Source organism: Cnephaeus nilssonii (assembly GCF_951640355.1).
Source record: "Cnephaeus nilssonii genome assembly, chromosome: 18".
Lineage (NCBI taxonomy): Eukaryota > Metazoa > Chordata > Mammalia > Chiroptera > Vespertilionidae > Cnephaeus > Cnephaeus nilssonii.
Window position 1 is genome coordinate 21,281,813 of NC_137089.1, and position 15,961 is coordinate 21,297,773.

The 15,961-nt window shown below is 37.3% G+C and overlaps 1 protein-coding gene across 3 annotated transcripts in view; it reads right to left on the reverse strand.

The window, feature by feature from the left end:
• The window catches only part of CSMD3 (CUB and Sushi multiple domains 3), a gene marked incomplete at both ends in the record, with an annotated part of 911,147 nt that overhangs the window by 471,573 nt on the left and 423,613 nt on the right, over positions 1-15,961 (reverse strand). For all 3 annotated transcript variants that reach the window (XM_079795927.1, XM_079795926.1, XM_079795925.1), the window contains one exon: positions 15,024-15,145. In XM_079795927.1, the coding sequence (XP_079652053.1) occupies positions 15,024-15,145 (122 nt within the window). The remainder of the gene's footprint in view (positions 1-15,023; positions 15,146-15,961) is intronic.

Sequence of the window (15,961 nt, forward strand, 5' to 3'; positions counted from 1 at the left end):
GCAAAGAAACTAAGGACCTTGGTCCTATAACCACAAAGAACTGAAACCTGCCAACAGCATTAATAAACAGAAAACATTCTTCCCTAGAGCTCCAGACAAACAGCCTCCTGAGACCTGAATTTTATTGTGGTGAGGCCTGTACTGAACTCATGACCCAGAGAACCATCTATGTACACTGAGTGGCCATATTATTATGATCTCTGAACGCATAATAATCTGGCCACTCAGTGTATATCCTATATAATAAAAGGCTAATATGCAAAGTGTCCCCTCGACCAGGAGTTCGACCAGCAGGCAGGCCGGCCAACCGCCCATGTCCCCTTCCCCTGGCCAGGCTGGCCGGACCCCACCCATGCAGGAATTCATGCACCGGGCCTCTAACATACACACACACACACACACACACACACACACACACACACACTGAGTGGCCAGACAATTATGCGTTCAGAGATCATAATAATATGGCCAATCAGTGTATATAAAAGCCTAAGCAATTGGAACGACTGGAATGACCAGAACAACCGGAACAACTGGCGGCTATGATGCGCCCTGACCACCAGCGGGCAGACGCTCAACACAGGAGTTGCCCCCTGGAGGTCAGTGAGCTCCCATAGCCAACCTCCCCCGACCTGCCAACCTCCTGTGGTCCCTCCCCCCAGCTGGCAGGCCCCAATCAGCCTGCCACCCGCCCACCACTGTGGCAGCGCAGAGCCAAGGGAAGGAGGAACTGCATGATGGCGGGGTACTGATGATGGAGGCAGTGGCACCCTGCGTCCATTCCTGCCGCAACCATCCTGGCAACCGTCAGCCCCTTTCTGGCCCAGTCCTGATCGGCCTGGCCCCAATCGACCCTGATCACCGGCCAGACCTAGGGACCCCACCCATGCACAAATTTCATGCACTGGACCTCTAGTAAGGTGATAAATATGTGTTGTTTTAAGCAAAGTTTCTGATAATTTGTTACAGCAGCAATAGAACCATCACCATCATAATGCCATCCAACCATCATAACTTTTACATTCTTTAGTGTGGCCACTTGTCTTTCAAATTTAGACACATCATTTAAGTTCTCTAAACTGGTTTCTGCATGTATAAAATTTACATAATAATAGCAAATACTTCATATATTTAATGAGAGGATTAAGTGAGATTGTATATAAAAAGAGCTTAGAATAGTTCCTGATATATGCACTTAATTCTTATCCACTTTAATATATCAATATTATTAATAATATTATTAATACTGTTATTTTCCTAATATCTGTCTTCTTATCAGGCAGTTCTTAAACAGGAATATTCCTCATTTACGCATCAATTTTGGACTAAATGAGTGTAATAGGGTTTGTCAAACCTTCCCAAACATCCTATTAACCTTTCTTCCATGGTAGTTGGATTTTTAGTTGATGCCAAGTTACCCTAAATAAAACTATATTTTCCATTTCTCTTGCAGCTGAGGATGATCATTTTGCTAAGTTTTGGTGTAAACAAACAAACAAACAAATAAATGTTTTTTTTAGCAGATTGCAGAAACCGTTCTTAAGAAATAGCTTGCATTTGTCCATTGCCCCCCTTCTTTTTTCTCTCTTCCTGCAATACGCTGTATAGAATGTGTGAGACATAGTGCTGGAACCTGAGGGTAGGGGTCCCTCCCTAGGAATGGCAGAGTAGTGAGTTAGCCTGTCACCGAGGAATTCCTAAAGCAGAGCCCCCGTGAGTCTTGGATCACATCTTGTTTAAATCTCTCTTGTAATGGGGTTTTCTGTCACTGACAGACAACCTAGTCCTAACTGGTAAGTCTGTGTATCCTGCTACTTTTAATTAAGGATTTCTTTGTCTAGTCTCTCATTTTCCTCTCCTAAGGCAGGCCCCCAAATTTTATTTGGTTATATAAAGTATACTAATTGCCACCATTTATGTGAATTAATATTTACGCTTAATTATCATACAGCACAGCTCTGATCATTCAAAAGCAATTACAATCTTGAAATAAATGTGGTAGGGACACCAACAGTTAGTAATGGGAGGAGTAGTGGGGGGAAAAAAACTAAAAGAAAAATGACTTTGTCTTTTGCATACTTTGTCTCCTTTTCCTTCCTTTTTTTTTTTTTTTTGTAAGAGTCACAGAAGTTCCCAGGAAAAGCTAATAAATATGCAAATACACCAGTGAGATTTTTACATGGGAACATTTAATCAAGTCTTTCAATATTTGTTTGAAATACTCCCACCTAACATTTAGTACAGCTACTCTACTAAATGTTAAGGATGCAAGGATTCAAGCATGATTTTTGTCTTTAAAAGTTAAACTAAAGAAAATAGATGAGTAAACAGAAAATCACAGTATAATATGATAATTGGTGAGCAAGTATGCAGAGTAGGATCCTAAACTAATCTAAGAGAAGACCGGAAAGGCTTCCATGAAAAAGTGAAACATGAATTGAGGCCTAGAGAATAAATAGCCAAGAATAACCAGGATCACACGTTTAAAGAGGTACAGAGTGTGGAAGGGTATTCCTTAAAGAGGGAGCAGCGTGTCCCCAAAACAGAGGGCTCAGGTAACGCACTGGCATGAAGTAGACTGTTGGGGCACGACTCTTACCTATCTCAGAAAGGTGAGAGTCATTCAGATTGCAGATCTATTTAATATTTTACCAAGGAAGTAGATATTTTATTTTACAATAAAATGTCACACTGGATTTGTCAACAGTCTCAGGGTAAGCAGTAAAATGAGATGAAGTTTTGCTAGTTGAAAAGTTGATTGATAACTTAAAAGAGAAATAATGGAAATCTAGAGGAGAGAATTAAGCAACTCTGAGGCATATTCATGAGCTATACTGAATTAGTCAGATTTTTTATTTAGATGTGTGAACGAAGAAGAAAATAATTTACAATAAAAAAACTCGAATTCAGAATATTGAAGAACATAAATTTTAATAATATGGCAGAGGAAGTTGAGTATTGAGAAAAGACTGAGAAGGTGGGAGAAAATTCAGGAATCAGAAAATAAAAAAAAGCCAGGGGAAGAGAAAGTTTCAAAAAGCAGGAAGTAATCAGCAATGTCAATTACCCTCTACCTATATTGGTTTTTTTAATTAAGTTGTATTGTTTAAACTATATTTTATTATAAAATATAACATGTACTATTGATATTTAAAACAGAATGCTTTTGTGAGCATAAAAGTAATAAAGGCATTGCTCTATCCAGGAATAATCCTTTTAACATTATGAAATATTTATTTTTTCTTTGTTAATATTTGTGTGTTTTTTTTAGAAGCCAGAGTTTATTTCTATTTAAAACAATGCTCACAGGGTTTTAAAGGGTCCAAAAGCCCAAAGATATTTGGGTTTAATAAAAATTATAGTCTAGTGTTTGCTTTCACTGCCTCCATTTCACAATAGATATTTCTGAGCCTCTGGGTGTTTCTAAGGTTTGATAATTCTTCTAAGCTGAAAGGTGAATCTGAGTTTTGATGTGCTTCATAGAAAATGAACATTACAATAATAACAACAAAAACAATTCCAGAAACAGCCATTATCATTGCAAGAGAAAAATGTAGATGATTCCATAAAAAAGTGGCCACAGCAAATCCCAGTTGCAAAATGATTAATCCAATCTAAAAAAATCCAGATACATTTGTCCAAATCCTGGGGAAACCACCCCTGCCCTATTCTCAGCAACCAGCTCTGTTGGTTAAAAGCTTAAGAAAGCGGGATCATGATGAGTCTGATCTGGTATTAAACGCAGCTCTTGGACAATGGAAACCAGCAAATACCCTTCAAGACGAAATTGATATTTATTTATTTTTAGATGTCTATTCAATGTGCCCACCTAGAGTAATTAATTTTTTATAAAAGATTTCAACTAAATAAGTCATTTTGACAAGAGGACAGGTGCTGGGAATAATCAAGAAGTGCCATATAGGCAGGTGTGAGTAAGCCACGAGGAGGGGAAATGAAGGTCAGCACCTCTGATAATTCCCCTGCACCCAAGGTGGTGGTGTCTTATACATGGAGATCACAGCCACTCTGCCTGGCTTGGGGATAGGAGCTTCTAGTTTGTTTCTCTGATTTCTAACCTACTGACCTGCACTTTACTAGTACTCCTGAGCTCTTTCTGAATCATTACTTGGTAAGATGTGGTAAGCTCAAATGGCGTTGATTTCAGTTTATCCCTGAACTTCTCCTCAGGTTCACTCCCTCTAGTTTCTACTTAGTTTAGCAGACACTGTCAATACTCCACCCAGATCTCCCTGGATGCTTCTTGTCCTTTCTGTTAACTGTTTGCTATCTTCCATATTCATTTGCCTCTAAGTCTTCTGGAGACTGCCTTTGGGCTGTGGGAACTAACTGCTTTGTCCCCACATGAGCCCTGAAGGACCAGGTAACCCTTAGTCCACGATGATGGCATGTAGAGTAAGAGATCCCAGCTCCCCTGCTCCAATTTGGGATAAACTTTCAGATGTAATGTACATTGCATGGAATCAGGCTGCACCTGGGATTTTGCCTGAACTTGCACTCTTGCTTAACTATACTTATTTTCTATCTTACTCCCCCACTGTCTTAATCGTTTCCTGGGCACACTCTCTCAATAAATCACTGGCATACAAATCCTTACCTTAGGTGTGCTATTTGCAAAAGACAGCTGCAGCCTACAAAAAAATAACACTCTGGTCTCTGGCTGAGGTCTCAGACCTGGCACCGAGGTTTGGCATAGATCCTCAAACTCCAACTATTTGGCACAAAGAACTAGTGCCTAAAGTGGTCAGGCTAAATTAAGTGGCAAAAGGGTAGCTTCAGTAATGGAAGAGTGACAATATGGAAAGACTCCTAATAATAGTATTACAGTGGAAGTCAAGGGTGTTTTCTGCCGCCTGCAGAGTTTATAGGAAGGAGCGCTGAGTGGGTCTTTTATGGGTCTAAACACAAACCATGGGCTTAAGTATTGCATTAAATGTATTTTACCATGTTATAAAATGGACCTTCATTACTTCTTTAATAAATAAAGAAAAGGATAAAGCACCTCTTAGAAAGGGACAGTATTCCCTTCTAGAAAAGGTTGGCCCTGTTTCCTGCATTTACGTTTGAAAAGGTAAGGGGAGAAACTCCCATCTCTCCTGTCACATCAACAGAAACCAAATCCGTGTGAGGATAATAGTGAAATTTTAGCAGAACTATATGAAACAGCCATGAACTCTGTTTTATGATAACGTTAGAGAAAATAATATACAAGTATAAATGTTATTTAATATAAATATAGTTTATATTTATTTATAAAGCAGTATAATGACAACAAAATATTTTCTGCCGACTGTCCACTAATTTTAGACTATGTGGCATAAAAATGCCTAATAATTTCTCACATGTTCCATATACATTGCTTATTCTTATCTATTAGTTTTTTTTTATTTATGCAACAAATGTTAACTGAACACCCACTATTAGCTAGGTACTATTTTCATGTTTGAACATATTTAATTACTCAACATATCTAAACCTATGTATTATAGTCTATCGGATAATATCATACACCTAAAATTTTTTTTGAAATAGGTCTGGTATAAATAATAGGCATTATAATACTTCACATTTTCAAGATAATTTCCAATGTATAAAGTGTTGTTTAACTTGTTGATCCTCCAACACTTGTATGGAATGGTAAGCATGGGTCATTATTCCTGCTTGAAATAGGAAGAAACAAGAGTCAAAGAGGTGAGCTAATCTACACAAGAATTCAGGGCTTTGCCTCTTAGATCAAAACTCTGTCCTTACATTATCTATAATAATCTATAATAATAAAAGCATAATATGCAAATTGACTGAATGGCCAAACAGCAGAACGACCATCCAGATGACCACACTATGACATGCACTGGCACCAGGCCAGCCAAAACGGGTGCGATGCAATTAGTTGGGGGGGGGGGCCACCCACCCACTGCAGTCCACCAGTCAGTGGCCTGGGCCTCCCTCTTTGTGGCGATCGATCACGGAGCCCCCTGATCGATCGCCCCAAAGAGGGAGGCACAAGCTACCTGTCTGGCAGTGTTGTGAAGGATGGGCAGCACCTCCCTCTCTGGGGTGAGCGATGGCAGGGCTCCTGGACTGCGAGAGGGCGCAGGCCAAGCTGAGGGACCCCCCTCCAGTGCACAATTTCGTGCACCAGGCCTCTAGTTCTATATCTATACTAATAATAAAGGAATGTGCAAATTGTCTGCGACGCCATCACAGTAATAGTAACAACCAAATAGCAGGCTGGCAGGCTGTGTGGGGCAACCAGGCTGGCAGGGGGGTTAGTGAGGGATGACCAGGCTGGCGGGGGGGGGGGGGCAGTTGGGAATGACCAGACCAGCAGGGGGGCAGTTAGGGGCAATCAGGCAGACAGGAAGGTGAGCAGTTAGGAGCCAGTGGTCTTGGATTGTGAGAGGGTGCAGGATCCCCAGGATCGGGCCTAAACCGGCAGTCGGACATCTCCCGAGGGGTCCCAGATTGGAGAGAGTGCAGGCTGGGCTGAGGAAACCTCCCTCCCCCGTGCACAAATTTCATGCACTGGGTCTCTAGTATAATAACAAGGAAGTTATATACATAAGTCAGGAAGTTCCAAAGTGGGTTCTTAAATATATACAATTTAAAATCATGCCAGGCACTGATCCTCTTCACTGGTGTACCTAGGTTATAGTAAACAATATTCTATGAATCCTAAGGTGAAAATATGAGCCAAATTTAGAAAGAAAAATTAAATATTCAGAGCCTTGTAGTACAAAAAATATTGTGCTTTTGGCTAGTGTTACACAACATTAAAACAAAACAGTCAATTCTTATTCTTTTGATGATCAATTTTATTTCTTCTGACACTTGAGATGCCTGCTAAACTACTGAGAGTTATAACCTAAACTGAGGTTGACCTCGTGTGCCTGTCTTTATTCTCTCTGAATTACATTCTTCTATGCTCAGTTAATTTAATCTTTCATTACTCCCAATGGATTTTATTTTCTCCATTGTGAGAATTGCTGACATCCTGGAGACATCAACATTATTCTTCTAATAATCATTCAATGTGGATAAAAGTGCATTCCACTTAAAGTGAGAACAAAAACTGGTCAAAAATTTAAAAAAAAATTATGTTTCACATTTTTCCTCTTGGTTGTGCATATTACACTGAATAATTATTTAATTAAAAAGACTATTTGACTTTACCATTAATTTATATGTTTATATTTGAAGAATCATTAATTTATATGTTTATATTTGAAGAGTCACTTCTCCAAAGGACATTAGAAACCCAAGAAGTTAAAGGTAGCTAACATTACCATATATTGGGGTAGATTTCTCATACTTATATACAGACAAGAACAGAGGAAATGTGCATATTATCAATTGGCAAAATATTCTGTAATGTATCAGAGGGCAAATTGGCAGAGCTAAACATTGCAAGACTCCTTATGCTAGATCAGAAGACAATAATAGAAACAGCAACTGTGTCATTACATCCTGCCTCAGTGTTCCTTGGTAATAAGTAATAAAAAACCAAAACTGTTTTGGCTGACTTAAGAAAAATATGCAAGTATATAAAAATATGGGGTAGTTCATAGAAATAAGAAAAAGCTAAAAATCCCAGTTGAAGAAGGAACAGGAGCCCAGTGAGACTTTGGAAGTGAGGTAGTAGGAAAAAAAAAAAGTGAACATAAGAAACATAATATGTGGTTAAGAATATTGTCTCTGAAAGTTACACTATGGTGTTGGAAAATTTATCTACCAGAATCTGTTTCTTTATCTGAATAATAATGGTACCGACAATATAGGAGTGTTGTAAAGCTTAAATTAAATATTATATACAAGGGTTTAGAACAATGCCTATTATATAGTAGACATTTAATATAGATTAACTATTGCTATTAAATATTATTCTGGTCTCTTTTCTTCTTTAACTTTTATGGAGAGAGAGAGAGAGAGAGAGAGAGAGAGAGAGAGAGAGAGAGAGAGACTGACTTGTTATTCCACTTACGCATGCATTCATTGCTTGCTTCTGGTATGTGCCCTGACTGGAGATCGAACCCAAAACCTTGGTGTATCAGTATGATGCTCTAACCAACCACGGGATATTTCCTTGTTTGAAATTTGAGTTCCAGTTTTACAAAGCCCCCATTATAAACTCTTATATTCTGTAATACCATGTTTTCTATTTTCTTCCTCCAGCAGTAAATATGGTGTCTGTGTATACGGTTATTGCTTCTATATTAATTTGTTATTTTCAAATTAAAACACCTGCATAAAAATCCTCCAAATGAATTCCATGTATTTTAAATAACTAATGTAGATTATACACTGAGTGGCCATATTATTATGATATCTGAACGCATAATAATCTGGCCACTCAGTGTATATTCCATGTAATAAAAGGCTAATATGCAAATTTTCCCCTCAACCAGGAGTTCGACCAGCAAGCAGGCTGGCCAACTGCCCATGTCCCCTCCCCCTGGCCAGGCTGGCCAGACCCCACCCATGAATGAATTCATGCACTGGGCCTCTAATTATATATATATATATATATTATATATACATATTATATCTATATCTATACAAATAATCATATATACACACACACATATATATATGCATATATGTATATATGTATATATTATACACACGCACACACACACACTGAGTGGCCAGATTATGCATTCAGAGTTCACAGATCATAATAATATGGCCACTCAGTGTATTTCCTGACCAGACCTTGACTGATATATTCTTTGGTATCAAGAAGAGCCCAATAAATATATTCTCAAAGATGGGATTTTGGAGAGTGCTTTGATTATTTTTTGGTCTTGACATGGAGCTCCTGGTCTGTAGAAAATGGCATAAAAATGATTTAATTCATTACTTGTGATTAGAATGAAACAGTTATTGAAGACAAGGCTTGAGGGGGCAAGACAACTGGTTGATGCACTTGATGACCATCATACCCAAAACTATTAGGATTCTGGAAGGAGATGACTTTACTGAAGTCAGAAAAAAATTCAATTATAGTTTAAGTCATGGTCAGAGAGCAAGAGTCCTTCTATGGTGACACTGTAGCACTGGGCAGATAGGGCTGAAACTTATACCCATGATTTAATTACACACATTGCATAATTATAGTGTATGACTAAATTATAGATTCACAATTTCTCATGTGAAAATTAGAGCAATAATTGAGAGTGATCCTGAAATCTGAAATAGAGACATCTGGATGCCTCAGAATAAAGCTGAGCATCTTAAAACCCTGTCTTCCAGAGTTGCCTCTGCCAATGGGAGCATTCCCTCCTCTTTCCATGAAGCCTCTACAGAAAGGTCACTTGAGGCAATTCCCTTGCAATGGGGCATTTATTCTCCTCAAGAGTCACCATCATCACCTTATATTATCTAAGGAGCAGTCAAACTAGTCAATATTTTCCCTGTACAATATGGTAGCTGCCAGCAGCATGTGGCTATAGAGCACTTGACATGGGGCTTGTCTGAACTGAGATGCCACTTAAGTGCTAAACACATTTTGGATTTCAAAGATTTAGAATGAAAAAAAATGATGGTAAATTACCACATTAATAATTTTATGCTAATTAAATGTTGAAATTATAATATTGGGATTAAACTAAATATAATACTAAATTTAATTCATCTTTTAAAAAGCAACTAATATAAAGTATAAAATTAAGTATGTGTCTCACAGTATATTTCTATTGGACAGTGCTGGTCTAGAGAGCCTTCAAATACTTTTACACACATAGATAAAATATTTTTGAAAACTACTTTCTTACACAATTTTAAACAAAAATCTATTTTCTTTTTAAATTCCAAGTGTGAGTAGATGCAAATAATGCAATTTCTACTATACTCTAATTTTACAAATACCTTGAATATAGTTTTCTAAAAATCTTGCATCATTAGTTTATTTGACTTCTATAAAATGTTCATATGTTAAAAATGGATAAACTATAAAATTAATCAGACAAATCAGAAAATATTTTTGTTCTAAAAGCCAAACTTTGTGTTTCAATTCAATTGTTATAGGATAGATAGAGATAAACAGGAAGATAGATATATTAAAAATAGATGTATGGTTAGATGGATGATAGATAATGATAGATGATAGATGATAGATAGATAGATAGATAGATAGATAGATAGATAGATAGATAGACAGATACTTATGTGCACAGATGCATAAATAAAGATATGGGGCATTTAATAAGTTTGTTGTTTGGCTAAAATAAGATTGTCTCCTTCAAATATATCTTAGTGAATCTATGTTTGGATTTGTTCTCAAGGACTCTTACTTAGGAGCTGTGATTCTGATTTTCTTACTCTGAATGTTCAGAGTTTTATTTACACTAAGGTGAAGTAGGATATTAATATTTCAGCTGGAAAAGTAATGTATGCCTTTCTTTTGACACTGCACAAAATAATCATAAAAGGGAGAGAGTGGTAAAAGAGAGCAAACAGATAGAAGAGGGTCATCAGGCAGGACAGTGGTAGTAAGTAGAATATCTTAAAATGGTGTCCAGGCAACTCAGGTACACCTTGGGAATTATTTTTGTATCCCACATACCTGAGATTAAAGACAAATGCACTAGACCCACCTATAATACTGAGGAAGATCATCTTTATAAAAATTAAGAAACTGTTCAAGACAGAAAATTATTTCACACATAGCGGATGATAGATGCATATCTTAATGCAAGGAGAATAATTAATTCAATGATCAGATTATTTAAAATATCAGCTCTAATATTTTAATTTGCTATTATGAAGAAATCCTCAATTGTACCCATTACTGAAATGCTATAATTAAAGGAAATATTCCCTTACAGAAGCTTCTGAAAGGGGTATAAAATAACCTTAAAATTACATATTACTTTAAGATTGTAATGCTTGGTCATTATATTTTACAAGAGGCCCAGTGCATGAAATTCGTGCACTGGGGCGGGAGGGGTTCCTCAGCCCAACCTGAACCCTTCTCCAATCCGGGAGCCCTTAAGGGATGTCCAACTGCCAGTTTCAGCCTGATCCAATCCGGGACCTCTGGCTCCTAACCGCTCACCTGCCTGCCTGCCCTAACCACTCTGCCTACCTGCCTGATCCCCCTAACTGCCCTGCCCTGCCAGCCTGGTCACCCCTAACTGCCCTCCCCTGCTGGCCTGGTTGCTCCTATTACCGTTTTTTTAATCTTATCCCCTTCACACACAATTGTATTTGACTTCCTTATTGGCTTCTCCCTCTCACACAATTTTTCTCTCTTCTTTTATGTAACACTTTTTCCTACTGACTCATCATTTATAAACTTTTCTTCCCTCCTTGTTTCCTACTTCTGTTCCATCATCCTTCTTCCCATCTTTCTCCTACCCTCCCTCCCCACATTCCTTTTTTCCTTTATCTTTACCTCTCCCCTCCCTCCCCTTTTCCTTCCTTCCCACCTTATTTTTTTTTTCTTCACGTCCTCCCTTGGACCTGCTTTGCTCCCTCCCCCATTTTTTCCTTCTTCCCATTCTCCTTTTAAGCTCTACTGGCTCCCCTTTAAAACTTTTCTTCCTTCCCTCTTTCTCTCTCATCCTACCTTTCCCATATATTCTTCTCTTCTTCCACTGTTTTAATATCTAGCTATCTACCTGCCTGATTATTCACTATCATTTATTACCTTCTTTCTTTTCTGACTCCTACTTTTAAAATCTGTTCCCAGTATACAACTATACTTGATTTTCATTATAGCTCCTACAGTTCACTCATACATCCTCTTTCTTTAACTCTGCTCTCTACTGACTCCTTCATAAAGTTCTTCTTTCCCCTCCCTCCCTTCATAAAGCTTCTGTGTGTGGGGGTGGGGGAGGCGTGAACCCCCAGCCCAGGGCTCAGCCCAAGCCAGGTGTTCACCACCACCCCCTTCCCCAGACTCTCCGCCGCCATCCTGCTCCCACTCCCTGTCCAGGACGCCTGGCCCAGCGAGGGTGGCCGAGGCCCACATGGAAATCACTGTGAAGCAGGAGTGCCTCCACCTAGAAGGCCTTGGACCATCCACCACTTCATCTCGGACCCATGAGTGCCTCCCTCGCCAGGCACACCTGCTCCCTCCCCCCCCCCCCACCCAGGTAGCTACCCCCTCCCGCGTGAAGCCCCGTGTTTCCTTCCCTTTTCCATTCCTGCATCTTTTTCTTGTTCCCTTTCTGTATTTCTGTCTCTTCTTGGCCTGTCTGCATGCAGGCCTGCCTTCCTCTCCCTCTCCTTTCTTATCCCCTCCTATCGTATCCTATCCTACCCCAGGCCTTGCAGCTGCCTTAGCAGAGGGCGGGGACGCAGCCTGCTGATCCGGTCATGACGTGACACTATAATGGATAATTTGCATATTTCTATATTATTAGTATAGATTTTTTAGTAAGTTTAATGGCAATGTTGATAGAATGATCAGTAAAATGACTATAATTTAATGTTTAATGTTTTTAGTATAAGACACAGTCATCTCTAAGTTATTCTGCCACATAATCAAATGTGGAAGAAAAAAGTATGTAGTGTTTTTCTACATTAATACATAAGTTAAATCTCTCAAATAACTGAAGAGAAGCAGCATATTTATTTTTTAAATTTATTTCTTTATTGATTTCAGAGAAGAAGAGAGAAGGAGAGAGAGATAGAAACATCAATGATGAGAGAGAATCATTGATAGGCTGGCTCCTGCACACCCCCCACTGGGGACTGAGCCCGCAACCCAGGCATGTGCCCTTGGCTGGAATCGAACCTGGGACCCCTCAGTCCACAGGCTGACACTCTATTCACAGAGCCAAGCCAGCTAGGGCAAGCAGCATATTTCTTGATGAGAAGGAAACATTTGGCAATGATAATCACTGTCATTTAAAGTGATCCTACTCTGAACCAGACATTTTACACTTTCTTATCTAATCAGTAAAACAACTTTATGATATGGTATTATTATATCTAAAAGATTAAGAAACACATAAAACTGTGCTCAGAGGACTCTAGGATAAGACCTGCCTAAAATTGTATAATTAAGTCAAGAGGGAAAGCCCAGATAGAAAACCAGTTCCATCCAGTTTCATTTAGTTTCAATTCTCAGAGTTTTTTTCACCTACCATATATTTGTTTTGGACATTTAGAATACAATGATTACTTTTCAAGTTTACCAAACATAATGAAAAATATGAGCAATAACATTTGGAGAAAATTACAGCTATTGAGGAATCAAGAAGGCTGGTTAATTAGGAGAGCTGTGTTGTCTATAGTTCATGCCAGTAACACTTTCTACTGTGATGATCCCTGGAAGCAAAACTATAAACAGTATTTTTCAAACTATGTGTTGTAACTTCTTAGTGCACCGTGACATTGATTTAGTGAGGCATGAACAATACTTTAAAAATAGATTACAATAAATTAAAAAAATAGAGAAGTGCACTTTTGTAGTAAGATAAAATATTATTTTGGGACACTGTGTGTGTGTGTGTGTGTGTGTGTGTGTGTGTGTGTGTGTGTGTATGGGATCTGGGACACAATAGCACAATGTAAAATATAATTCTAACTGTGTGTCACGATTAACAATGCTTGAAAACCAATTTTTATACATTATATGAAAATGGAGGTAAACCAACAGATTAAACATTAATATTATCAGTCAGCTATTTGAAAAAAGTATAAAGAGGTGAAAGTAATTATGTCCTCCTTAGAAAATACATTGGAATTTTTTTTTTTTTTTTTTAGGGAGAAAAGGAAGAGATAAAAGTTTGGCAGATTAGGTAAGATAAACAAGAAGAGATGTGACGACCTCTGTGAAACTTCAGGTAACTCAGTAATGAGAATAAATTAAATTTAGCAGAGCAGATATTGTATAGAATAGAATATAATTACCACACTTTGATGAAAATTATAGGTAATTACCATGACACAAAAAGATTTTATATCTCCATGCAGGATTAATTCAAAGTGTTTATTCTGTATTTCACAATGAACTCACTCCACGCTTATCTTAGTGTAAGATACTTACATCTTAGAGTGAGATATAGCCTCATAAATAGGATAAGCTGTGTATCTTATAAAGTTCACAGCTCTGACCTTTACTATTTATGTGATCTTAGGCAAGTTATTTAGCCTCTCTGTTAAATGCAGAAATAAAACTACCTCATGGGGGGGGGTTGTTATGAAGATTAAATAATTCATGAAGAGTGCTGCAAATTTTACCTGGCATGTTACTAAGTGTTCACTAAACTTGAGTTTATTTTTCAAGTACTTCATGATTTTTTATTTTCTCAACAAGCCATAATTTGCACAGGAAAGGTAATCAATAAATAAACATTTGTTGAATTGAACTGAACTGATGACACAGGCTGGGTGGTTAAAATTATTTCCTCTATATTTTTACAAGGAAAAGCAGGATAGAGCAGGAGAGGAAAATTAGCTAATATTTCAGCCTCTCTTGCACTCATTCAGCATTATAATTTTGTTCAAAATGTTGTAGCACATACATATCTGGATGTATTAGTCACTTTTAGTGAAACAGAAAGACAACCTAACCTTTTCAGGTGTTATAATATGAACTTCTATTAGCGCAGGGCACATTAAAATCAACAATTTATAATAAAAAAAAGCTGTGTGGCAGTAGAGAAACATTAAAAGTCAGCTATGTTTAAAAACACCATATCCCTGAATAATATGTCAAGCAAAAAAGATATGAAGTGAAAAGCCATTATTCATGGCTTCTTTTTTAAAAAAAGAAATACACACTTACAACCTTCCAAAACATGTCTCAGAAAACATTAATTTATAATGTTAATGTGTTAACAATTATATGTTAGTAACTGGGAGTAAAATTGTATTATTTTAAATTTATTTTTTCAAAAACTTTCAGATAAGTTTATGTTCTATATAATAGGTAAGTAGAAAATACTGCAGAGATCATACTTGAGACATGAATTTTCTTTGCCGCACTTTCCTCACAATCTCTTTGCCTTTGGCTCTGTGATTACGCTTTTCTCCCACGGTGACGTCCTTACCTTATTTGTATTCACCGCTGTGATGACCCAGACGCACTGTGCATTGCTGTCATACTGGAAGGGAAAGTTGGGAGACGTAAAGGTTCCGCTTGGTCCTTGAAGATTAGAGCCACATGTCTTCACTGGAAGAGAAATTGCATTTTAAAAGATGAGCATATACCAGGTGCAAAATCATAGCGATGAAATAACTTGCAAATGGATTTTAAATGCAAAATTGCACAATTATAACTGCATTGATATATATATATATATATATATATATATATATATATATATATATATATATATATATATATGATGGCTTGGTAATGTTCACTTATCAAAATGAGGGTGATTTTTACACACTGCAGTTCACGAGCTCAATATTTTCAACAACTATGGAAAACTAGTGATGAGTAAGTGTGAGGCATGATGAAATGTCTTCTGACTACAAATAGGTTAGTTTAATTAGAGAAAGGTATATTTATCCAATATTATGTTAACAAAAATCTACAGAGAAAGAAGCAAAGCCTTGGATTGGTTAAGCAATGTAAAGGGTAGAGTTTATATTTATTCATTTATATTTATTAAATACCCTAGGACACGTAATAACTAATTGAGGCATACATATTAAAACTACTCTTTCTGTTCTTATCACTGTGAATTAAACCACTCAGACTGCACAAAGAGCTACACTAAAATAATTTAAAGTCCCACAAAAGTTAAATGTTATAATATTTCCTCTAACCCTTCTTTCTTCTACTTAACAAAAGAGCTTGTCACCACACTGCATCTGTCTTCACTTCCATCTTTTTCTTTAACTTGAAGTGTATATCTTATGGTGAATTAATGATTACTTTTCATTTTTTTCTTGTTTGTGTCTGATTTATAAATTCTAAACAATAAAGCTATGTCATTTTGTAATGAGAAAATAATTATTTTTTCTCCAACATTAACTA